At 40.9% G+C, this 24,159-nt stretch overlaps 1 protein-coding gene across 1 annotated transcript; it reads left to right on the top strand.

Moving 5' to 3' along the window:
- Window positions 1-4,416: 4,416 nt before the first annotated feature.
- LOC100826711 (protein ILITYHIA) lies at window positions 4,417-24,068 on the top strand. Its single transcript, XM_010232437.3, has 60 exons — window positions 4,417-4,688; window positions 5,908-6,284; window positions 6,375-6,506; window positions 6,669-7,050; window positions 7,208-7,351; window positions 7,431-7,615; window positions 7,764-7,890; window positions 7,973-8,046; window positions 8,589-8,665; window positions 8,752-8,788; window positions 8,968-9,134; window positions 9,286-9,469; window positions 9,539-9,616; window positions 10,249-10,368; window positions 10,448-10,507; window positions 10,971-11,093; window positions 11,416-11,491; window positions 11,567-11,745; window positions 12,260-12,562; window positions 12,669-12,785; window positions 12,874-12,975; window positions 13,047-13,187; window positions 13,316-13,480; window positions 13,623-13,799; window positions 13,896-14,018; window positions 14,116-14,196; window positions 14,281-14,397; window positions 14,519-14,691; window positions 15,247-15,324; window positions 15,397-15,544; window positions 16,055-16,177; window positions 16,265-16,321; window positions 16,400-16,510; window positions 16,606-16,797; window positions 16,926-17,099; window positions 17,527-17,637; window positions 17,729-17,798; window positions 17,873-17,951; window positions 18,037-18,139; window positions 18,213-18,383; window positions 18,506-18,628; window positions 18,711-18,824; window positions 18,981-19,087; window positions 19,157-19,208; window positions 19,289-19,395; window positions 19,488-19,547; window positions 19,637-19,751; window positions 19,940-20,050; window positions 20,137-20,274; window positions 20,349-20,471; window positions 20,588-20,659; window positions 20,852-20,964; window positions 21,397-21,555; window positions 21,629-21,725; window positions 21,824-22,006; window positions 22,754-22,948; window positions 23,032-23,199; window positions 23,279-23,411; window positions 23,552-23,633; window positions 23,805-24,068. Exons 1-60 carry the CDS (start codon window positions 4,559-4,561, stop codon window positions 23,842-23,844), a joined length of 7,860 nt encoding a protein of 2,619 aa, XP_010230739.1. The 5' UTR covers window positions 4,417-4,558; the 3' UTR covers window positions 23,845-24,068.
- The last annotated feature ends 91 nt before the right edge of the window (window positions 24,069-24,159 follow it).

The following is a 24,159-nucleotide window of genomic DNA, read 5'->3' as shown; positions in this document are numbered from 1 at the left end:
TTTAGGTGGTTTAAGTTCAGGTCTAAGTTGAGGTTCAGTTTTAAGTTAGATAGATTTCAAGTTCAGCTTTAGGTTAGATTGAGTTTAAGTTAGATTGAGAAATTGAGAGAGAGAGAGAAGAGAGATTTAGAGGAGAAGAGAAGAGAGCAGAGAGATTGAGAGAGAAGAGAGGATAGGTGGTTTAAGTTAATTCAGGTTCAAGTGTTCAGATTTAAGTACAGTCAATTAAATAAGAGGTGTCATTCTTTATTGGATTCAGTTTAACCTTAGGTTCAGATTCAGATTCAGTTTTGAGTTATAAGTTCAGTTTAACCTTAGGTTCAGGTTTAACCTTAGTTACAGGTTTAAGTTTAGGTTTAAGAGAGAAGAGAAGATTGAGAGAAGAGATTAAGAGAGAAGAGAGATTGAGAGAAGGATATACTGCTACTCCTGTATGATTGAGAGAAGAGAGGAGAAGATAGGAGAGATTGAGAGAAGAGAAGAGAGAATTAAGCTACTCCTGTATACAGAGAAGAGAGTACATGTAACAGTGTATAGATAAATACCCCCCTTGGGGGAATGTATCATTCACCCCCACTTGAAAAAACTCAAGGGGAGAAGGCTAGAGCCTCTTGCAAAGAGATCTAGTTTCGAGATCCGGGAAGACGCGTTCGGCCTGAACTCGAAGGAGAAGGGGTTGGGTTAGAGTTCCGAGGGTAGCTTAACCTCGATACTTGGAAAGACGTGTTTGGTTCAAGTACGAGGTGGCCCCGACGAACCTCTCACCGAAAGGTGTCTTGGGAAGATCCGCTCGGCCCAAGCCCTAGGCTAACAACCCCCTCGAAGCCTTTCCTAACATAGGATTAAGTTGCACCCGCAGGGTCGACCGAACCTATTCAAAAAACATCGACGTGTCAATTTGTCCAAGTGTACGGCGACCTTCGCTATAAGGCCGGCGTACACGCTCTACCTTTATCCTCATACTTGTGCCATCGAGCATTGGCACCCCTTACTCTAACTGTTGTCGAGAACAACAACATGTTGTATAACCAAGTATTTGAATATATCTTTGGAAGCTAGTGCGGATCCAGTGGTGGTGCCATGGCACCTCCTGAAAAATGCAGATTCTTTAACATTGTAGCAATTAATATAATTCTATGTGTACTATGTGTGTTAAAATGGATGTACATGAGATTTTAACTATGAACATTGAGTTTGGCACTCCCTACTGCCACCAAAATACTTAATTAAATGGAATTCAACTCCAGTTCCCATTCCTATGGATCGAAACTAGAAGTTCATTTCCACTTTTCAATTCTAATTCCATGATCCAAACAAATCCATTGATTGGCCAATGTTTCATCAAGATAGTTAAAAATATGAAAAGGCCAAGTCCATTAACAAAAGCTCCATTCATGAATCTCCAAAGGAATAACTAGGCTAAATGTTGCCACATGTGCATGGATGTTTGTTTGGTTTTTAAAACCCACGAATCTTCATAAAATTAGCGGAAACCTTTGCTTGTGGTAAAAAAATAGAAGAAGATCCAACATGGTCTGTCATATTTATGGCAATTCAATGTACCGAAACTTAATGCAACACTTCACAACACAAAATTTGTGTACCTTCACTGCATAGAATCTTAGACCCACATGCCAAACGTGATTCTACATCAATTAAACCATGTCAATTAAGCAGATGCATCGGAACTTAATGTAACACTTCACAACACAATGCATGTTTTGTCACTGCATAGAATCCTAGACCCACATGCCAACGTGATTCTGCATCAATTAAACCCTGCCAAGCAGATGCATTTGGTCCGATGACATGATACTACCTGGCTCTTCCAACTAAGCCTCCAAACAACATAGTGAATTACGTAAAATCATTAATTAAGCACATGGTTGCACATAACCACCGCATTATGGTTTTCTTTTCCTGAAAGAAACAACGGTTAAGAGGTAGAGCGCTGCAAATACCACCAATGATCTTATGAGCGTGTGTTGATAGCCGTTCTGATTGGTGAGTCCCACATGTCATAAATGCCTTGGCATGCCCATGTAGACAATATGCTTAGTTGACTATGAGTCCTATCTGACAGTTAAGTAATGTCTTCTTCAACTTTTCTCCCAACGCTCAGTTTTGTTGTGGTCGATGTGCGCACCACACGAGTATGTCGATGCCAAAACACGCTAGACGTGAGACTCACCGATGTGCTTGGTGGTTTTTTCTCTTAAATCCACAAACGCGATTGCCACATACAACAATGTGCCCAGATAAGGTTGTTTTAAGTAATTTACTACTTCGTACCTAATTGTAAGATGTTCTAGCTTTGTCTGAAATCAAACCTTTTGAAGTTGACCAAGTTTATAGAAAAATATACTCCTACCAATATTTACACTATCAAATAAGTAGACTATGAAAATCTATATTATGATGCGTTTAATAAAATAACTTAAAATTTTAGAAGTTGACAGATTTGTTATAAACTTGGTCAAATTTTATTTTTTTGACTTGATACGAACCTATGTACTTCCTCCGTTCCTAAATTTGTACTAAAACAATGACAAGAATTTAGGAACGGAGGGAGTACTCCCGAAGAACAACCCCCTCCGAGTAGATATTAGGGCATGTAGCGGCCGTCGATCACCCGTCTATAACGCGTGCGTTGGCTGAGGTGGAGGAAAACATCGAGGAGAGAGAGTGAGTCCGTCGCTAAGAATATAGACCACCGGTAGCCCTGGAAAATCGGCCGCTACAGATAGCATTTTACCGTTGTATAAGGTGTCGGCTGCTTCTTGTACTTTTACCTTCCTCATTTGGCTCGATGGATAAGGGTGACGTTTCCTACAATTTCGATTTTGCAGACGATTAAAAAGACAACCCACTGTAGAATCTATCTTTAGAGTAAGCCCAACGTTGGTCAAAACCCGGTGCTAAGAAAGGTCTTAGAACTTGAAGAACTGACCCTTACCATTGCAGCTCTGCTAGCTAAGGAAAAATTCTTAGACTCGACTCATCTTCTTGCGTCGACTCTAGAAAAGCATTGACAATTGTGGATCCCACGTGTGCTCCAAGGAAGGGGAGAAGCCACTGCTGCCTCTGTTGAAAAAGGCCTGCAAGATCCTCGCCGCCGCCGGAGGGTTCTCCAAATCACGCGTCGCCGGAGAGGAGACGCGAGCCATCGCCGGAGGGTTCTTCAAATCACGCGGTTGAAGATGACGAGGAGAGGGCAGCGGCCGCAGCGTGGTCCTCTCCCTCCCTCCCTCTTTGTACTTCCTGCCTCCTCCGCGTCCCAACAAGAGCACGGGCCGCCGCCGCCGCCACGCTCAAGGATTCGAGGATAAACAACAGTGGGAGATCAGTGATTCGGGGAAAAGCATCAGTAGTAGATCAGGGATTCGCGATGGAAGAAGAAGGGAGAAGGAAGAAGGAGAAGAAGAAGAAGCAGCAGCAGCCGTTGGGAGGAGAAGGAGGCCTGCGGTGGATTGGAGTTGGAGGAGGTAGATTGGAGGAGAAGACGAGGAGGAAGAAAAGGAGAGCGGCATCCCGCGTCGAGCAGCTAGGAGAGTTGGGGAAAGTGGACAAAGACATAAAAAATTATAACTTTTGGGCCCCATAAGTTAGTAGCTAAGAGCATCCTCAACAAGGTACAAGTAGTATTGGTACAAAATGAAAAGATAACGTGCAATCTCAAGCGAAGAAACAAACTCTCCAACGATGTGTTACTTCGTGCTGCTACTAAACGCTGCATAGCTTGTATGTGTGCTGGATCCACACTGAACTTCAACTTGGTGGCCTCTATGCCTACCTTGGTGTAACATTTAGCTAGGCAATGGAGGGGATGCGCAGGTGATCCTGGAAATCTGGGTGGGCCACATCTACACAGGTTTCTAGGCAACAACCAAGCGTCCAACGAGCAAAATAATCGGTACTTGCTCCCAGGTCTCCGCGCTTGGGTTGTTTCTCCTGGTAGATATCGTTACTCTATCTTGCTCCTTTTTTTCCCTTCCATGTCATCAAATTGCTGAACCGGCAAGTTTAAGTAACGGCTGACTAGGATTGTTGGAGACGTCCTAAAAAACATGCACACTGCAGCAGTTTTAGTTTTTTTAGACCTGATTCCAGCACTTTTCTTAGCCGTGCCCATATTGCTGTTGCTCTTAGTGATGTCTATTGATGATATGGATGAATACCGTAGACACCAATTGTCTAGACTAGTGCACATGGCCTTATAGAAAAAAGGGCCTTCTGGCCACTTTGGGCCCAGCACTACAAATTCGGCCACACTGAGGCCCTTACACAGCGGCCCCACAACTGCAAATCACGTAGTAAGAGCATCCATCCTGCCCTGACAAAGGGGCCCCGCGAAGCAGTGAACGTGATGCGTAGTCCAAAACCCCTAACAAACTGGGTAGTCTTCGCAAGTCCCCAACCCTGCCCAGCGTTTCCCCATCCTTCTCACCTCCCCGGCCGCCGCAGGCCGCAGCACGCACCACCCCGCACCACCCTGCTCTCTCTCGACCTCCCTCTTACGACCCCGCCACCGGCACGCAAGCGCGCCGCCCCGCGCGAAATGGGTGCCCAGGACACGCCGCCGGAGGAGGTGCTGCGCTCCGCCGCGGCCGAGGTCTCCAGCCCCTCCACGAAGCGCCGCCTCCGCCTCTTCCGCCACACCCTACCCCCTCTCCTCACGAGAGCAGCAGGTACCAGCGCACGCCATCGCCTTCCCCGCTCTTCTCTCAAGGGATCGCGCGCTTCATCCCGTCCGCAGATTAGTCTCCCGTGCGCCTCCGCTCGCTCTCGTGCTCCCTGCTTTTGTCAGCAGCGGGTGCTCTGATCGGAAATGTTTCGTACTTTCTACGGGTGGATTCACTTCGATTTGTGAGAACGGGATCTTCCCATCTCCCGCGATGTGCTGCTTGGCCGTGTGTTTGCTCAATTCTGTTCAACTTGGATCGTAGCTCGGTAGCTTCGCTCTTGTTTACAGATGTACTCGTTAGCCTGGAGGGAGTTTAGATTGAAATTAGCACGCAATTTTGCTCTCCGCACCCATCCTCTGCTCATGTTATCATCTACAATCTGTATTGTGGTTTCAGTTGTTGAGAGGTAGGTCAGCACTGAGCCACTCAGCAGCCATGTGTAGATTATGAAGGTGCTTGTGTGATACTGCATCACCTTAGTTCCGGTTCCGTGTAGAACTTTTGAACTGAGCGGAGCTTGTAGGGAACATGTGAGCTCTGCTTAGTTTCAAATGGTTGCCCTAAATCTACCATCCAGTGTTAAGCAGCAGACTTCTGTGGTTTTGTATGATCTTGTTTTGGCTTCATTTGCAACTGTAACTGACTTGCGCAACAAACAGGGCTGACTGGAAGTAAGGTTGACTAGTATGAACCCTATCGTTGTTCTAATATTTGATCTACTCCCTCCGATCCATATTAATTGTCTTGTGATCGAAGGGAGTAGCTGTTACTAGAAGATAAAAAGTGTGTAGTGTAATATGCTGTCCTCTCTTGACATACCTGATTGTCTTGTGATCGAAGTACTATTCAGTTGATACATGCATTGTTTCTTAAAAAAAGAATGCATGTCGAGGATGTACCTTGTTGATCATTACGCTACAAGAGATGATTTGTGATAATATATAATGCCTCTGTGATCACTCACCAGATCTTTCATTTGAATCACTGCTAAGGTTTATATCAGTAGTAATATTCATGAATCCCATGGCAATCTGGCTGCAACTATTCTAGTCCATTGATTTGGTGGAATAGGTCTTTCTTACCTAACACATTTGGTTAAGCTCTGCTACGTCATTCTTATTGTGCATCTAAACTGATACTTCTGCAACTCATCCAATGTTCGGTTGCTTCTGTGACGTAGGCAACATAAAACCTGTTTCCTTATGTTTCTCTGTTTCTCCAGCAGAGTCGCCATCAGATACCACATTGCTAGTCGATCTCATTTTCCAGACATTGCCTTTATATGATGATCGTGCCTCAAGAAAAGCGGTAGATGATATGGTTATTCTGGCCCTCGGTGAATCCACCTTTATGAAGCCATTTGCTTCTACACTTGTTCAGTCTATGGAAAGGAATCTGAAGGTTACAAGCCCTCTTGCTTGTTTCAAGCTCCTCAGATGGTCATGCTATCTTCTGAAATGGACCCAGTTTGCCACACTTTCTAAAGGTGGTTTCTCTAGACTGGCCAATGCACAAGCAGTGTTATGCCAGGTCCTTATGAGTGGTTCCTTTCGTCAACATCGGACCTGCAAACAACTATTCATCCGTCTTTTCTCTGAGGTAATTTCAGTAACATAACTAAATAGTTGCAGCATACGTGGCTATATGAATTAGGTCATGATCTTTTCTTATTTGATTTCATTTTTCCAGTCTGCTGGAATATATAAGACGTATATGGAGGAGGTCAGAGATTTGAGGATTTCAACAAGGGATTCTCCTGCATTCATAAATCTAATTCTAGATTTTACCGTTACTTCATCATCATTATTCTCTGAGTACAAGGTAAACTTCCATCCTTTTGTCTGATTACCAGTTTTCAGTTATAATTTTGAAGTTGTCAATTTAACTAGTCATGCCAAAAGTATGATACCCTATAGCCTGTGTTTTCCCTCTCAACTCCTATTTCTAGTTTTACTTGTATGTTTGACAATCTTTGCTTTTCAGCCAGTATTCCTTGATTTGTACGTCAAAACCATCTTAAGTTCAAAAGATCGGCCATCACAAGCTGCCAGTGAAGCTTTTAAGCCTCTTTTCTTGGATATTGGGCATGAAGATTTTAAAAATGTTATTCTCCCATCATGCATAAGGATGCTGAAAAGAAATCCTGAGATCGTGCTACAATCTATTGGAAATCTTCTAATGACAGTTCGTTTAGACCTAAGCAATTATTCCATGGAGTTCATGCCAGTTGTTCTGCATCAGGCTCGTCATTCAGATGAAGAGAGGAGGATTAATGCTTTGAGTATTGTAGGAACATTAAGTGAGAAGTCCAGTGATCCAGACACTCTACCTTCCATGTTCAATGCTATTAAAGCAATTTTAGGAGGTTGGGCATATATAATTTCTGTTTACTTATACATGTTGGCTTGCCATATTATCTTTACCCCTGCGAATGTCCTAAAACTTGCTACCTCAATTCATGTTAACACACCAAAATTTGGTATTGTAATTCATATAGCTCTTAACACGCTTGATCTGTGCAGGCTCAGAGGGGAAATTATCACTGCCGTACCAGAGAATTGGAATGCTGAATGCTTTAGAGCAGTTGTCAAGATTTCCGCAGAAGCAAATAAGCAGACTTGCTCCCTCAGTATCTAGTTTCCTTCTAACGTGTTACAAGGAAGATGGTAAAGTTTAAGTGTTCCATTCCATGCTCCATATCCTCATCTGATGGTGTAAAATCATGGTTTTGTTATCTTATGACAGGTATTGAGGAAGTGAAATTGGCAATTCTCTCAGCTCTGGGGTCATGGGCTTCAGTATCATCTGAAGCTGTCCAACCAGATGTTGTATCATTTATAACTGCAGGATTGAAAGAGAAAGACGCTTTAAGAAAGGGGCATCTAAAATTAATACGAGTCATATGCAAAAAGCCTGATTCCCTGACTAAGGTAATAAAGTTACTTTGAGCTCTCTGTAAAAAGAATTGCCTTCCAGTTGAGCTCTCCTTTGGTGCCAAGGGAAGAGCGATTGAAACTTGAGGAATGCTTATACTGACAGTGCTGCATATTGGTTATTGATAAATTTGATGTTGTGCAGGTTACTTCTTTGTTAGATCATTTGATTCAGTTGTCAAAAACTGGTTTCACCAAGGCAACACAGCGGTTGGATGGAATCTATGCACTTTATGCAATATCGAGGCTTGCTGCTATTGATACCAAAGCAGGTATGTCTATGATTGCTTCTTATACCAATATTTTATGTTCTAAGTAACTTCTGTCACAGATATGATTTAAATGGATATGCAGATGGTACTATTGTGAAGGAAAAGCTCTGGACATTGATTGCTCAAAGTGAACCCTCCCTGATCTCTGCCCAGCTGGTAAATCCCACACATACTTTGTATTTCCAACAAGAATTGTTATTTGTTAAATGGTTGAGACTCCCTGTTTAATCTCCTTTGCATGTCTGGTTCATGACACCTTTAAATACTTTGCTCTATTTAAGTAGGCGACGTATCCAGTGAAAACTCATATTCAGTGCAAAACTTGCAAACTATCATCGTAGGCCATTCGATTAAGAACGCACGGCTCGGATCAAAGGTGGAAATCCCACCGACCACTTAAACCAACTTTTGAACATAACCCTCTACCATTGAGTTTAAGTGGTTGGTGGGACTTCCACCTTTGATCTGAGTCATGGGTTTTTGATCCAATGGCCTACAAGAATTGTTTGCACTGAATGGGAGTTTTCACCGATAAGTCACCATTTAAGTATGTGTGAACCAACTTTGCAAATCAAAGAGGTGTGAATGGTTTCGGGTAATCATTGGGATGCGGTTCTGAAAGTTCTAAGATTTTCAGATCTTCTGATTTTACCTTGAAAGTTGAAACTGAAGATTTAACACAGCATTTCTCCTTGCAGCTTTACAAACTAACAGATGAAGATTGCTTAACATGTGTGGATCTACTTCAATCACTGCTTGTGGATCATCTATACCGGTCTTGCTCTAGCGCTCTTAAATTGGATTTATGTGCTATACCAGCTCCCTTTTGCTTCCCTTGACTTATCATTTTTTGAACTGCAGGGTCCAGGAACATTTTTCTATCAAGTCATTGCTTCAGGTATGTATCATGGGCAAGAATGTTCCAAACTGATTAGTTTGGCTCGCTTATCCCAGTTTGTATTAACTCCTGAATGCACAATCCACTTTTGTAGTATAAGAGAAGATATACAAATTATTCACTCGAATATCAATCATGGGGCTGTAGGCTATACTGATATCTTTTTCCTTTTACTGCAGCTGCTAATAAATCTAGTTTGCCATCCAAGTTGGGCAGTTAGAAAGATAGCTTATGATGCTACTAAGAAAGTCATCTCAAGCTCTGGTGCCTTGGCTGAAGATCTTCTCTTCTTGTTCACTAATTGGTTGTCATTAGTTGGAGAGAGAATGTCAATATTGAAACGAAGGTATGCATGTTTCGGCCGATCGGTGATTGAATAGCAGATGTTTTGATAGCTCTTCATTCTGTTGGAGCGAGTGCACTCTCCAAGGCATCTTCTTTGGTTGTGTTGATATTATTTTCATCTTGTTCTAAATTTAAATCTCCTTTTTATTCAGTGAAATGGATAGCCCTGGAGATTCACAACTACCTTTTGTTCCATCTACTGAGGTCCTTGTGAAGTGTTTGTTGCTGATTGCACCATATGCGGTTGACCATAGTTGGAGATCATATTCTCGACTTATATTGTGTGCCCACCACCCTTGTATTTCCAGCTCTGGTTCTCCTGCTGGTGTATGGAAGGTTGGATCTTGCTAGCTATCTTTTGTCCACCTTTTGATCTTCCTAACTGGTTTGTTTGTCCAATTTCAGAGGTTGCAGCGAAGGTTGAAACAACAAAAGATCCTCTTTATTGACTTAATTTTTCCCAACATTTCGGTTATCTGCAAGGTAATTCCATAACTTGAAATCTTAATTGGAAAATATGACAGTCTTGCCTTTATTCTGGCAAAATGATTTTTTCTATTAATGTGTACTAGTGTTCGTGTAATGCAAGGGCAGATATTAAGCCTTGGTGCTGAAATTCATGTCAAATGTCTAAAAGTGCAACAGGCTAATACAAACTGCTGATTTTATAAGCATCAGTAAGTAACCTGGATAGTGGATACAATAGTTGCATTTTTAATTTGCTAGCAACAAATCGGTGAAGTTGCTCTGGTTTACTCTAGTTTACTTTCATAATTTGGGTGATTTGGGGGACAAGTTTCTGATGGTCCTTGTCTATCTTCGCGAAGTTATATGGATTTGTATGATAGAACATCAATTCATAGTTTGTTGGAATTGATTGAGAAATACATTAAAAAGAACAATATCCAACATGGAGTGTCCTTGATTGGTTCATGGGGAAATTGACCACTTCTGGGTGGTCTGAAGCAGCGTATCCAACGCCTAGCTTATTGCGATACTTAGCTTACCATATATTTACATATGCCAAGCCAAGCTATAGTATTTTTTTATCCACAATTTTGCTGTGAACTACCGCTTGTTTTAGGTTGATGATAACAATTATAGTTTCATTTCAGGAATTGCTTTCACAGGATGGACTATTTAGTTCCAACAAGCAAGAACAACGTGCAGCTCTCTGTTCATTATCAACACTGATGACAATATCACCCAATGATACATTTATAGAGTTCGAGAAGGTCTGTTTTCTCTTCACAGTTCAAATGAAACTTGGGACATCTTTTTTCTTACATTTTCTACACACTGTTATTTTTCCAGCACTTCATAGAGCTTCCAGACCGTATTTTGCACGATGGCTTCTCTGAGAATGATATCAAGGTGAACTTTATTATATTTATTTTAAGTTAAGAAGATATCAAGAGTCTCCTGGTGATGGCCGATGTTTTTGTGCTGTTTTGGACATTCATGAAACTGTCACCTTTGTTCTATGATTATGTAATGCTTCCTGCATTTGTTCCTCAAGCCATAACAAGCTTATTTATGTGTTCCCGTGTAGATGGGCGTACTAATTTAGTCAGCGACACTAGTTATGTAGTGGCACATGTTGAGAAATGTTCGAACTTACTTTCTCATTTCTCATCAGACACAACTTTAACCTTTTGATACATTTCATGCTCAAAAGGTTCTGTTTGAGCATCTTTTTTTAATGTAATGAGATGATATCATTGTATTAGTCGTTTCTGTTCTTTTTCCAATTGAGTCTTATTTCACATGGGTTCTTTTTAGGGTGGATAATCGTACTGTAAGGATGTGCTTACAAGTTATTCTCACTCCATTGTAGATTTTTTTTACTTCAGAGGGGCAATTGTCAACTGAGCAAGGAATTTATGTCGCCGAGGCTGTTGCTTCAAAAAATACAAAACTTGCAAAGGGACGTTTTCGTGCATATGATGCTCCAGATGCGGTAATTCTTGCTCTTTTCATTCTGAAGAATAATGTCCTGTAGGGCAAGAGTGATGACTTGTAAAAGTTTGCATTTCAGCACAATCTGTAACTTTTCTCTAGCATTTCCTGCGAGATTTTTTGTATCACATTAATTGGATTATGTAACCATATGAGGCTGTGAAAAATCATGTATTGCAGACAAATATAGCTTTACTATATCAAGTTAGGACTTTCTAGTTATTTCATTACAAATGTTGTGGTGAGAGCTACAGCCATCTTGCTCATTATATAGTTATTTACTGTTATACTAATCTTGATTTTGGCTTTGCGATGCATTATAGGAGCCTCCAAAGAGTGACAGGAGAGAATCCTCTAACATTGGCAAGAGAGAAACAGGGAAATCTACAAAAAAGACGGGTACTTCAAGATCGTAGTTCTGACACAAGTTAAGTTTAGTGCTCTATGTGGTAATATTTACATTCAATTTTCCAGCTCCTGTTGACAAATCCAAGACTGCAAAAGAGGAGGCCAAAGAATTGCTTTTGAAGGAGGAAGCAGCAGTACGTGAGAAGGTTGGACATGTGCAGAAGAATCTCGCGTTAATGTTGGAGACTCTTGGTGAATTGGCTATTGCTAATCCTATATTTACTCACGGTCAACTACCTCATCTGGTTAGCAATCCTACTCTTGCATTGTCTAGGCATTTTGTATGCCATCTTTAAGTTTGCTGTGCGCCTGTGCCGTATTATCAAATATGGCTGATAATAGTGCACCATATTCCCCCAAAGACACAGAGACACCACAGCACCACTTAGCATCTTTTGTTGCACCTTTGTAGTTTGTATGTAAACCCAGAAAGCTGCCAAGAAATGATAAATACACTGTGTACAGATTATTGATGTAGGTTAATTGGAACCAATTCTCCTTTTCTTTATGTCTATGAATACGAGGTGTATTTAGAAGCTGTGTCTTGTTGCAACAGTAGTACATATTTTGGGTAGTCAAACATTGGAACTAAGGGAGTTCATGGGGAATAATTGGGATGGCTGATGACTGTCAGATATGCAGAGCATACTTTTGAGTAACTCTATTTTTTTACTATATTGTTTTATAGATATGACTTTTTTTGTGAATATTTATGTGTTTTATGTATTATGGCTTAATGCATGATGGTGTTCCATGCAGGTAAATTATATTGAACCGTTGCTAAGTTCTCCAATAGTAAGTGATGCTGCATTTTGTGCAATGCTGAGGCTAGCTCGCTGCACAGCCCCTCCTCTTTGCAATTGGGCGACTCAGATTGCTGCTGCTATCCGTGTAATCTCTGTTGAAGATTTTGAAATGGTTATGGACCTCATGCCTATGATTATGGAAGAAGATAGTAAAAAGAGGTCATCATCTGGCCTCTTTGAACAAATAGTAACTGGGCTCGCAACTGCATGCAAAATGGGACCTCTTCCAGCAGATTCATTTACTTTTATTTTTCCGGTATTTCTTCAATTTCACCAGCAGTCAAACGATACATTCACTTATGTTCCTATTGTGTTTTCCCTTATCTCCTCTTTCCTGTCATTAATTTACTTGTTTTGGTCAGATAATGGAGAGGATCCTTCTTTCTTCCAAAAAGACATCTCTACATGATGATGTGCTTCAGATACTATCTATGCATATGGATCCAATATTACCTCTGCCTCGACCTAGAATGTTATCAGTTAAACAATCTTAGTTCCTTCATGGCTTAATTATTTGCATTGTTTTATTCCCCTCTTAGTCACTAACTTCTTTTTTGGTGGCACTAGGTTCTTTATCATGTGCTAAGTACTATTCCTGCTTATCATCCTTCAGTGGGACCTATGCTGAATGAGTTATGCCTGGGTCTAAAATGCAACGATTTGGCACAGGTTATTATTTTTTAGTTAATTCCTTAGCTTAATAACTTGTCTCAGTTGATCTTACACCCTTCTTTATTTAGGCTCTTGTTGGTGTATATGCAAAAGAAGTGCATGTTAGGCTTGCCTGCTTAACTGCTATAAAGTGTGTTCCTAGCCACTCTGTACAACGGGAGTTGCGGGTCTCAACAAGCCTCTGGATTGCTGTTCATGATCCGGAGAAGGTCGGTAACAACCGTCCTGTTAAATTTGAATAGAAATTGGCCATTATATCCTTGATTTTCTTTGAACTTTTGGCAGTTTGTAAAAATACTTATTTTCTTCTTCTCAACGGCATGTGTACTTATTCTAGGTGGTTGCTGAATTAGCGGAAGAGTTATGGGACCGTTTCGGTTTTGATGTTTGCACTGATTATTCTGGCATTTTTGAAGCACTTTCCCATAGGCATTACAATGTTAGAGTTGCTGCAGCTGAGGCTCTGACCGCTGCATTGGATGAAAATCCAGACAAAATGCAAGTAAGTCTCCACGATTGTAAATTATCCATCTGCATTATCTATAAACTTGTGTCATCGTGAGAGGCACCAGAATATAATATTGTGGCTAAATAATTCTTGTTTAAATGGAAGACTTCCTAATGCTCATATGGAAACATTGCAGGACACACTTTCAACTCTTTTTTCATTGTACATTCAAGATCTTGGTCTTGGAGCTGAATCTGGAGATACAAACTGGCTTGGAAGACAAGGCATTGCATTAGCGCTCCACTCGGTTGCTGATGTTCTGCGTTCTAAAGATCTACCTGTTATCATGACATTTCTCATATCACGTGCCTTGGTAAGTACTTCCAATTTTATTTATGTGGATCTTATGACTGTATGCCTGTAGCATAAAAACATAAAATATTTAGTGCGTCTTACATTGAGATTACAGGCTGATCCTAATCTGGACGTTCGTGGTAGAATGATAAATGCCGGCATTCTTATTATTGATAAACATGGAAAGGAAAATGTTCCTTTGCTCTTTCCTATTTTTGAGAGCTACTTAAATAAAAGGGTAAGTTTCTGTAGTAATTTGAATTTTGCGATTTAGTTCATGATATATCTCATGGATTTTAATATCTGCAATCTCTATGTTTTCTCACTTGTTACAGGCATCAGATGAGGAAACATATGATCTTGTCAGGGAAGGTGTTGTTATATTCACTGGTGCTCTAGCAAAACATCTTTCAAAGGTGCAAAATACTATCTGACTGTATGGTTTGATTCTTTGATTAAAAAGATGTCTTTACATGGTACTAATGTAGATGTTCTTGCAGGATGATCCTAAAGTCCACAGTGTTGTTGAGAAGTTGTTAGATGTGCTTAACACCCCATCAGAGGCAGTTCAGAGAGCTGTGTCCGATTGCTTGTCTCCACTTATGGTCTCAAAGAAGGTGAGTTCTGTTGTTCACATCAGTTCCGTTCCTTGTACTGTTGACCTCCTGATCCATTCCGTAACCACTCTTGTTCCTTTTTCTGTTTATGTTATAAAATATGCCCTTTCCTACAAATTAGGAAGAAGCCCAGGCTCTTGTCACTAGACTACTGGATCGTATGATGAAATGTGAAAAGTATGGTGAGCGACGTGGTGCAGCTTTTGGCCTTGCTGGGGTGGTTAAAGGATTTAAAATTACTTCCTTGAAGAAGTATGGTATTGCTGCAACATTACAACAAGGTTTGGAAGACAGGTATGTGACCTTAACTCTTCCAGCAATTTTACATGAATGACTCCATGACTAAAATTATTCAATGTACTCAGCGCGCTGCATACAATTTCACTCACTCACTCTCTCACACACACTCTCTCTCCAAGCCCTCTTCCCTTAAGCCGTCGCCTGCTGTAGCCAGGATTTCAATGAGGCTCTAATGTTGGCAGCAGCGGTCCAGAATGATGCTCTGTTATGCTCTATGGTCCTGTATTTGAGTCACAGTTCCACATGTGTCTTCGTGCGAGCTTCTTCTGAGCACCTGAACCGTTGAGCATTTCCACTGTCCCCATGCTGAGTGGTGCCACTTAGGTGCTCCTAGGTGGTTTATGAGTCCGCGGGGGTGGAGACATCAACTGAGTTGTAGCAAGTTGATGTTGGACAGGGTTGGAACGATATTATTAATCTTTGCTTCCATTTTTCTTATCAGTGTTAGCCCCATCAGATGCCCTGCCTTTGTTTGACAATATAGTATTCGATATATAAGGTCTTCTATGAATGATTAACGTTTGATCTCACTGAATCTGCTATCCCCAGAGTTTCTGCAAAATGCCGTGAAGGAGCTTTACTTGGATTTGAGTGCCTGTGTGAAAAGCTTGGCAAACTATTTGAGCCGTAAGTGTAGTGCTTTGTTTCATCCATATATTTTTCTCTGGAAAAGGATTCATTATGGTTCTTCTCTTGCAGTTATGTCATTCAGATGCTACCCTTGCTACTCGTGTCTTTCTCTGACCAAGTTCTGGCAGTACGTGAGGCTGCTGAATGTGCTGCTCGTGCGATGATGTCTCAGCTCACCGGTCATGGTGTGAAGCTCGTCCTCCCTTCACTTCTTAAGGTGTGCATGTCCTTTTGATGCTATCAAACTGTATCATTTTTTATTGCTCTACATTGAACAATTGCCCAGTCAGTTGCCCTTGTTACATAATAGGAATTCAATGCATCTACTAAATATTCTCCGTTTCATCTATTGCACTCCACCGTTTGAAGATTTTAGCTTACATATGTAGACAACCTGGCACCAAAAATTACTGTCACATGCTAGACTTGGTAAAGGTCTGAAGACCAGGGATATGTCATGCGCCCTCCTCTACCGCCTGCAGGGCCTGATCCCTAGACCTGGTTAGAGACGCCCTGAGGCTAGTAATTCGTTTCTTAATTGACAATAAGTACATGGTTTCCCCTCTAGAGGGAAAGCTCGACTTGACCATTAAGGATAGAATCATCACTTCCCTGTAGGCATAAAATGGGTCACTCTATTCCTAGCAACAGATTGATTTTTTGTAATGTATGTATCTTGTTAAAATGCAGATATCTGGATGAGTTTTCTTTACTTTTTTTTTTCCAGGGCCTAGAGGACAAAGCATGGCGAACTAAGCAAAGCAGTGTTCAACTTCTTGGCGCTATGGCATTTTGTGCTCCTCAGCAGCTATCTCAGTGTCTTCCAAAGATCGTTCCAAAGCTAACTGAGGTATATGATGGAATTTGTATTTTGAGTTTATAATCGCATACAATTTAGCATGACTTTTTCATACATTGTATATCATATATTTGCCAGGTACTAACTGACACACATCCGAAAGTCCAAGCAGCGGGGCAGACAGCTCTCCAGCAGGTAATGCCAGTTAATTGCTCATAGAAATTGCGATGTTTCTATGCCTGATCTGAGATGAATACTGTATAATTTTTCTAGGTTGGAAGTGTCATAAAGAATCCTGAAATATCCGCACTTGTCCCAATTCTTCTGTCTGCTCTGACAGATCCCAATAACCACACCAAACATTCTCTTGACATCCTTCTTCAGGTAAACTGGGACTTAAGATGATGTTCACCCTGTTGTTTGCATTTCAATTGCTAGCTAATGCTTATCTCAATCTCCGATGGCTCTTCTTTTGGCAGACAACTTTTATTAACTCGATAGACGCACCATCACTTGCGTTGCTGGTGCCTATTGTGCATAGAGGACTGAGGGAGAGAGGTGTTGACACTAAGAAGAAAGCTGCTCAAATAGTTGGAAACATGTCTTCGTTAGTTACAGAACCAATGGATATGATCCCATACATAGGATTGCTCTTACCTGAAGTCAAGAAGGTAATTTTTATGCCGTGTCCCGCAATTACAGCATGTTGGAAGTGATTACTTTCCGATAGTAAGATGTTCATTGGTTTATCAAGTGAACCATGTTTGCTTCTCATACTCTGCTTAACAATATTTTGTAGGTTCTAGTGGATCCTATACCTGAAGTCAGGGCAGTTGCTGCTCGAGCTCTTGGCTCTCTTATAGTAGGAATGGGTGAACAAATTTTCCCAGATCTTGTGCCATGGTTGTTAGATACACTCAAATCTGATAATAGTAATGTTGAACGATCTGGAGCCGCCCAGGGATTGAGTGAGGTTGTTTTCTTTTCTCTGGCTTGCTTCAAGCGTTTGTTTTTAGTACCAGTGCCACTTCTTTTTAAAACTACCAGTGTGTCATCAACTCATCATGTGATGGTTTTTTAAACTCTTCTGGAGCATCGACTGCAATAGGCTTGTAGGCATGCAATCTAACATTTGTAGCCAAGACAATTCACACAAATATTTTATTTAGAAGTTATGGTTGCTAGTCAGCTCTCAGCCTCTCACTTCTCTGACACTTCATTCGATTATGTGCACTTCACATAACTTCTTTTTTCATCCTGAAGTGTGTGTGTTCAGTGTTGCCCAAGTACAGTACTATTGGAGTTCGAGGGATAGCTGCTAAGAGTTTTACACAATTAATAGCTGGTGCAGCCAGCAGTCTCTTTAGTGTATAATCGTGTCTATTATTGTCAATTTCCAGGTTTTAGCTGCTCTTGGCAAAGATTATTTCGATCAGATTCTTCCTGACATCATCCGGAACTGCTCCCATCAGAAGGCTTCTGTTCGTGATGGACATCTGACACTTTTCCGCGTAAATTTACCCCCAGTTCCCTCTATTATTCTTGTACAACTACGTTGTGAGTAACGTTCTACCTTGTTTCTGACTTATATTTGTTCTATAGTATCTGCCCAGGTCCATGGGTGCAATTTTTCAGAATCATCTGCAGGCCGTTCTTCCTGCTATATTAGATGGTAAGATAGTTGAACTTCTATCTCTGCTAATCTGCTTCTATAACATTGATTCTCTAATTATTTACTCTTGTCAGGGCTTGCTGATGAGAATGAATCTGTTCGTGATGCCGCACTTTCTGCGGGTCATGTTTTTGTGGAATACTACGCAACATCGTATGCTCCCACATTTTAATTAGTGTATGTTCATTTTGTTACCAATGCTCTTAGTATATGATGGCATTTTCTTGATGTTAAATAGGTCTTTACCTCTGTTGCTTCCTGCCATTGAGGATGGGATATTCAGCGATAATTGGCGTATCAGACAAAGTTCTGTTGAACTTTTGGGAGATCTGTTGTTCAAGGTCCCTACCTCCTTTGTCTTTATGTAGCACTACCTTTTTGTACTATCCCATCTATTAATGCTGTCTTCTATAGGTGGCTGGAACTTCTGGAAAGGCAATCCTTGAGGGTGGAAGTGACGATGAAGGTGCTAGCACAGAAGCTCAGGGGCGTGCAATTATTGAAGTACTTGGAAGGGCTAAACGTAACGAGGTTCTTGCTGCCATTTATATGGTCCGTTCTGATGTGAGCTTGACTGTCCGGCAGGTATATGTCATGTCCTTCTGTGGGAATTGGTCGATTTGGTTTTTTGTTTCCTGCTGGTAGATTATGCAACTGTTCAGCATTTCAGAGCACCCTTGTTCTATAGCTTTTCTTTTCCATGTTAGGCCGCGGTACATGTCTGGAAGACTATTGTTGCAAATACTCCAAGAACTCTTAAGGAGATCATGCCTGTTCTTATGGACACACTTATTTCATCTCTCGCATCATCTTCCTCAGAACGGCGGCAGGTCCAATCTATTTCATGTACTGTTTGATCTTCTTGGAGAATTTTCATGTTCTGATTTCTCTATATATTCACGTTTTTTTCAGGTTGCCGGGAGAGCACTTGGTGAGCTTGTAAGGAAGCTTGGTGAGAGAGTTTTGCCCTCTATTATTCCCATTTTGTCACAAGGACTGAAGGACCCAAATTCCAGCAGAAGACAAGTAATTATTCCTAGCTTCAATTACTATCAAAATTTCTGTCAGCCCAACAGTTTGTGTGGAAGCTTTATATTGAATGTACTCTGGATTTGCCTTCCATTTTGTTGAACATACTTATCCTGGTAATGATCAATCTGCTGTTAACTTTTTGCTCATCAGGGAGTTTGCATTGGCTTGAGTGAGGTTATGGGTAGTGCTGGAAAACATCAACTATTAAGTTTTATGGATGAACTTATTCCTACCATCCGAACTGCCCTGTGTGACAGGTTTGCTTTTTAACTGTGTAATTGTGTTGTTTTATGGTGAAATTTCACTAAACAATGTGTTTCTAACAGTACACAAGAGGTCCGTGAATCTGCTGGATTAGCATTCAGTACTCTGTATAAGGTAAAACGGGTCACATTCTTATATTATTGAATGTGGAGGACTTTTCAATTTTTTGTTGTTGACTTTTTAACCTTTTCTAGAGTGCTGGGTTGCAAGCCATTGATGAGATTGTCCCCACGCTGTTACGTGCCATGGAGGATGATGAGACATCTGCAACAGCCCTTGATGGTCTAAAGCAGATTCTAAGGTCTGTCTTTTTTGCGTACCCGTCATTTTGTGAAATTGTATGTCTTCACTTGAAATGCAGAGATATGCTAACCTTTCGATATGATTTGACAGTGTCCGGACTGCAGCTATTTTGCCCCATATATTGCCCAAATTAGTCCAGCCCCCTCTCTCGTGAGTGGACCACTCATCTTACAATACCTTATCTTTAGAACTTTAGATCAACTGTCTTTTCTTTACAAATTACCTTTCTTGTGGTGTAGTACTTTCAATGCACATGCATTGGGGGCTCTAGCTGAGGTCGCCGGGCCAGGTTTGAGTTCACATATTGGAACTGTCCTTCCGACATTAATACTTGCTATGGATTACGAAGATACGGTGAGGAGCATTCTAAACACATAGTCAGATCTAGCTTATTTATTATTCGTTGGATCATTATTTGTAATCTTAGGTTCATTACCTTAATGCATCTACCCATAATTCAGGATCTATCCATTTTACAAGCAAAAGGCTAGCTGTAGTGTATTTTGTCATTGTTGACGATGAATATTCTCTTGGATTTATAGGATGTACAAAGCACAGCCAGAAAGGCTGCTGAGACTGTCGTGTTGGTTATTGATGATGAAGGGGTTGAAACATTAATACCTGAGCTTCTGAAAGGACTCAATGACAGTCAGGTTGGTTCACCTGAGTAATATTTGAGTTGAAAACAATAATATGCGTGTTATTCTTTTGAAGGTTTTAACAGATTATGTTTTGTCAGGCATCTGTGAGGCGAGGTTCAGCCTATCTTATAGGTTTCCTCTTTAAAAATAGTAAATTATATTTGGCTGATGAGGCTCCTGACATGATGTCCATCCTAATTACTCTATTGAGTGATACTGATAAAGCTACTGTATCGGTGAGCATTCGCCACCTCGCACTCTCCTGCTTCAGTTTGTTCTACTTCTGAGACTTACTTACGATGGTTAACAGGCTGCTTGGGAAGCATTTTCAAGAGTTGTTGGCTCTGTGCCCAAGGAACAACTTCCTACACATATAAAGTTAGTGCGTGATGCTATCTCTACTGCCAGAGATAAAGAACGTAGGAGGAGAAAGGTGCTACTTTGATGTCTTACATTTGTGATGTGCATGTGTGACGATTGTTCCCACCCCCAGCTCCACAGGCACTTCAGTTAAATTTGTTGTTCCTAACAATATGAATCCAATTTCAGGGTGTGCCTATCCTCGTACCTGGCTTGTGTCTTCCTAAAGCACTGCAGCCTTTTCTTCCTATATTTCAGCAGGTATTTACTTGTGAACTATTAATTGTATTATAATCATATCCCTTGTATACCAACTAAAGTTGTGGGCATGTTGGACTTCCCAAATGAGAAATATAAAGTGCATAACAAAATCAGACTAGCCTTGTTTTCTTTCTTGTATAATGTATTTCGGACTTAAGCACATTCTATACCACATCTTGTGTTGAATTCCAGGGTTTAATTAGTGGGTCTGCTGAGACAAAGGAGCAGGCAGCAGAAGGCCTGGGAGAGTTAATTGATATTACAAGTGAGAAGACACTCAAGGAAGTTGTTGTGCCAATTACAGGGTATGGCTTATATCTTATATTTGTTCAAGTAGCTTCCGTCTTATGGTTTCATCTCTGTTCTGTAATGGAGGCATGTGCTGTCCTAGCTTAAAAGAAATAATTGCATTGCAATCATCAGCCATGTTACTAGCTCCCACACACTGAAGCGTGTCTTCTGTAGCATATTGTTCCTGCAAAAGGAAAAGCACTCCTAAGCATATTATTAGTGCCTCGCAACTTCAATGTTTGTTATAGTGCACCGATCTGCTGTTTGACCATAAGCTTGAACTTGAATGTGTTTGCGCTGAACAAATCCAGCCTCTGAACACTGTCAAATTACTTGATTTTTTGTTTACTCGCATGCTGGGCTATTCTTTGTGGTAGATATATCAAATATCTTCATGGCATGCTTGTAACTCTAATGTAGTAATGTATTCCTTGTTTTGAGTACAGGCCCCTTATACGCATCCTCGGAGACCGATTTCCATGGCAAGTTAAGTCAGCCATTCTATCAACCCTGACTATCATCATCACAAAAGGTGGGCTTGCACTTAAGCCCTTCCTTCCACAACTTCAGACGACATTTGTTAAATGTCTGCAGGATAACAATAGGTTGGTATTGTCCTCTGTTTTTATATTTCTTTTGATTGTTTTGTCTCCTTCAACATGAATGTGTGGGTTGCAGATCTGTCCGCACGAGGGCCGCGTCAGCTCTTGGAAAGCTTAGTGCATTAAGTACAAGAGTTGATCCTTTAGTCAGCGATCTTCTGTCAATGTTGCAGGTAGTTTGGATACTGTGTTTTATTTTTGTAGTGTATGTGTGTGGCGGGAGAATGCCACCAGCTGTGCAAAAGTAACTTTATTTTATGATTGATTTTAGTCAGGGGATGATACTGTCAAGGAAAGTGTGCTTTCTGCGCTTAAAGGTGTTGTGAGGCATGCTGGCAAAAGCGTTAGCTCTGCAATCAGATCACGTGGATGTGCTCTTCTGAAAGATTTGCTGGAAGCAGAGGCTGATGATGTCCGCAGTTCTGCTGCCAAAGCAATTGGTACATTATCTCAGGTACTGTAAATTGTTGCCTTTTTTAGCCGTATAAACTTTTCATGGTCATATAAGTTGCTGCTGTCAGAAATTATTTATAGTTAAACAATTTTATTTGTCAAACTTCTTGTTGAGGGCTTGAGGCGTGGAGCTGTGCTTACTGTTGTACATCCACATACAGATAGACCTTTCAAGCCTGTCAAATCCAAAATCATTAAGCAGCATTTCTGAACATCTAATTCAATAAACCCCTTTGTCTCTTGCTGTGAACTCGACATGTTTTTCGACATTACCCACAACGAGAAATTTCATCACTTCAATAATAGAAATATCAGCATGTTTGTTGAAACTGAACCATAACTTGGTCATGTTTTAAAGCAACTATGAAAGAACATGGAAATGTATTACTCCCTCCGTCCCGAAATAACTGTTGTGGATTTGTATAGATTCTTATACAAATTCGTCACTTATTTCCGGATGGAGGGAGCATGTATGTTGAGTAATGCAGCAAAGAAAAGAGACGTACTAATGCAGAGGGATGTGTTCACTTTAGAGGAAGGTATCGACACTTCTGGGTGACAATATTTGTTTCAAAGGCAACCCCATTTCAAGGGATAATCATGTCCTCTTTTGCATAAAACTATTCAGTAATTGCTTGCCTTTGTTTTTTTTTTTGGAGGAACCATGCTCTTTTAATAATTGTTGGCATTTTTTTCTTATATTCTCTCAAGTTATCTATGTATTGTAACATGTATATGCTTTCTTCAGTACATGGATGAGATCGAGACCTCCGATCTGGTGCAGACCTTGTTGAACATGAGCACATTACCAGACTGGTGTACCAGGCATGGTGCTCTGTTAACATTCTCATCCATATCAATGCATTGTCCAGCAAAATTGTGCAGTTCAACATCATTTCCATCTATTGTTGATCTTCTAAAAGATTCTCTAAAAGATGACAAGGTATTGGATCAACTTGCACTCCTTGCTGTAATTATCTTTTTGTTTCCATGTGTTTTGTAACTCTTGTCTGTTTTGTGGAGAAGTTCCCTGTTCGTGAAGCCTCCACGAAAACTTTGGGGAGACTACTCTGTTGCCAGTTACAATTCGAAGGCAACACCTTGCAACTTATTCAGTTGCTCATCTTGGCCTTGCGTGATGATTCAAGCGAAGTTAGGAGAAGATCTTTGTCCTGTATCAAAGCTGCCGCAAAGGTTTATAATTATAGATATTTCTAGTGTGCACCCATACCTCTAAGTGTTATGCTGGCAATCTAATTGTTCGTTGCTGCAGATAAATCATTCAGCTCTTGGTTCAAATATCTCGATATTGGGCCCGGCAATTGGTGATACTTTAAAGGATAGTAGCACGCCTGTACGTCTAGCTGCAGAGCGCTGCGCCATTCATGTTTTCCAGTTGACCAAAGGTACATACATGCATGCATGTCTCGCTCCTTGTTTTCTATTGTTTGCATATTACACTGTACGAATGTTAATGTCATGGTCACACTGTGTCATTCATGTTTTCCAGTTAAACTGAAAATCAATTTACTACCTCTGTTTCCAGGGGCAGATGTTACAACTGCACAGAAGCTCCTCAACATGACAGGCTTAGAAGTACGAAGACTTGCAAAACTTCCCGAGGAGAGGTAAGAGAAATTAACTAGTCTAGTGCATTTACAATCGTGGGTGCCTGTTATTGCGTTGCATTCTTTTTCATCTTAGGCAGTGAATCTGGATAGCTTTCAAAAAAAAAAGTGAATCTGGATATAATTGACTTTGGAACTTGACAGCCTTTTTTCCATGACTTTCCGCTGCAGTGATGGCAGTGAGAGTAGCGACGATGACAGGAGGACATAAACACTAGTTACAGCTGCCTCGAAGGCTAAGTTTTGTCTCTGTTTATCCATTCATACCATACGTGGTATATTGTCTTGTGGTTAAACTGCAAGCGGAACAATGTGATCAATTTTTTCCTCTGACCCTTGATGTAAACACCTTTTTTGACCACATACAGTACACGAGGAAGAGAAGTCGGTGTTTATATTTCATATTTCTACCATAGCATTCAATGGGATCAATCAGCAATACCGTACTACGTGACGTTGTGGACATAAAATTTTAGTTGGAACTTGTTCACCTCCATTTAAGGAGGTTACAGCCACTCCCAGTTTG

The sequence above is a fragment of the Brachypodium distachyon genome, chromosome 1, assembly GCF_000005505.3.
Source record: "Brachypodium distachyon strain Bd21 chromosome 1, Brachypodium_distachyon_v3.0, whole genome shotgun sequence".
NCBI lineage: Eukaryota > Viridiplantae > Streptophyta > Magnoliopsida > Poales > Poaceae > Brachypodium > Brachypodium distachyon.
Note: the sequence above shows the minus strand (reverse complement) of the source record. Positions and strands in the feature narration are given on the sequence as shown.

Excerpts from the sequence above, each read along its gene's own strand:
- LOC100826711 (XM_010232437.3), top strand. The coding sequence starts at position 4,559 with ATGGGTGCCCAGGACACGCCGCCGGAGGAGGTGCTGCGCTCCGCCGCG. Across the intron at positions 6,507-6,668 it reads CATTATTCTCTGAGTACAAG|CCAGTATTCCTTGATTTGTA; the intron begins GTAAACTTCCAT and ends TTTGCTTTTCAG. Across the intron at positions 17,799-17,872 it reads TCTTCCTGCTATATTAGATG|GGCTTGCTGATGAGAATGAA; the intron begins GTAAGATAGTTG and ends TACTCTTGTCAG.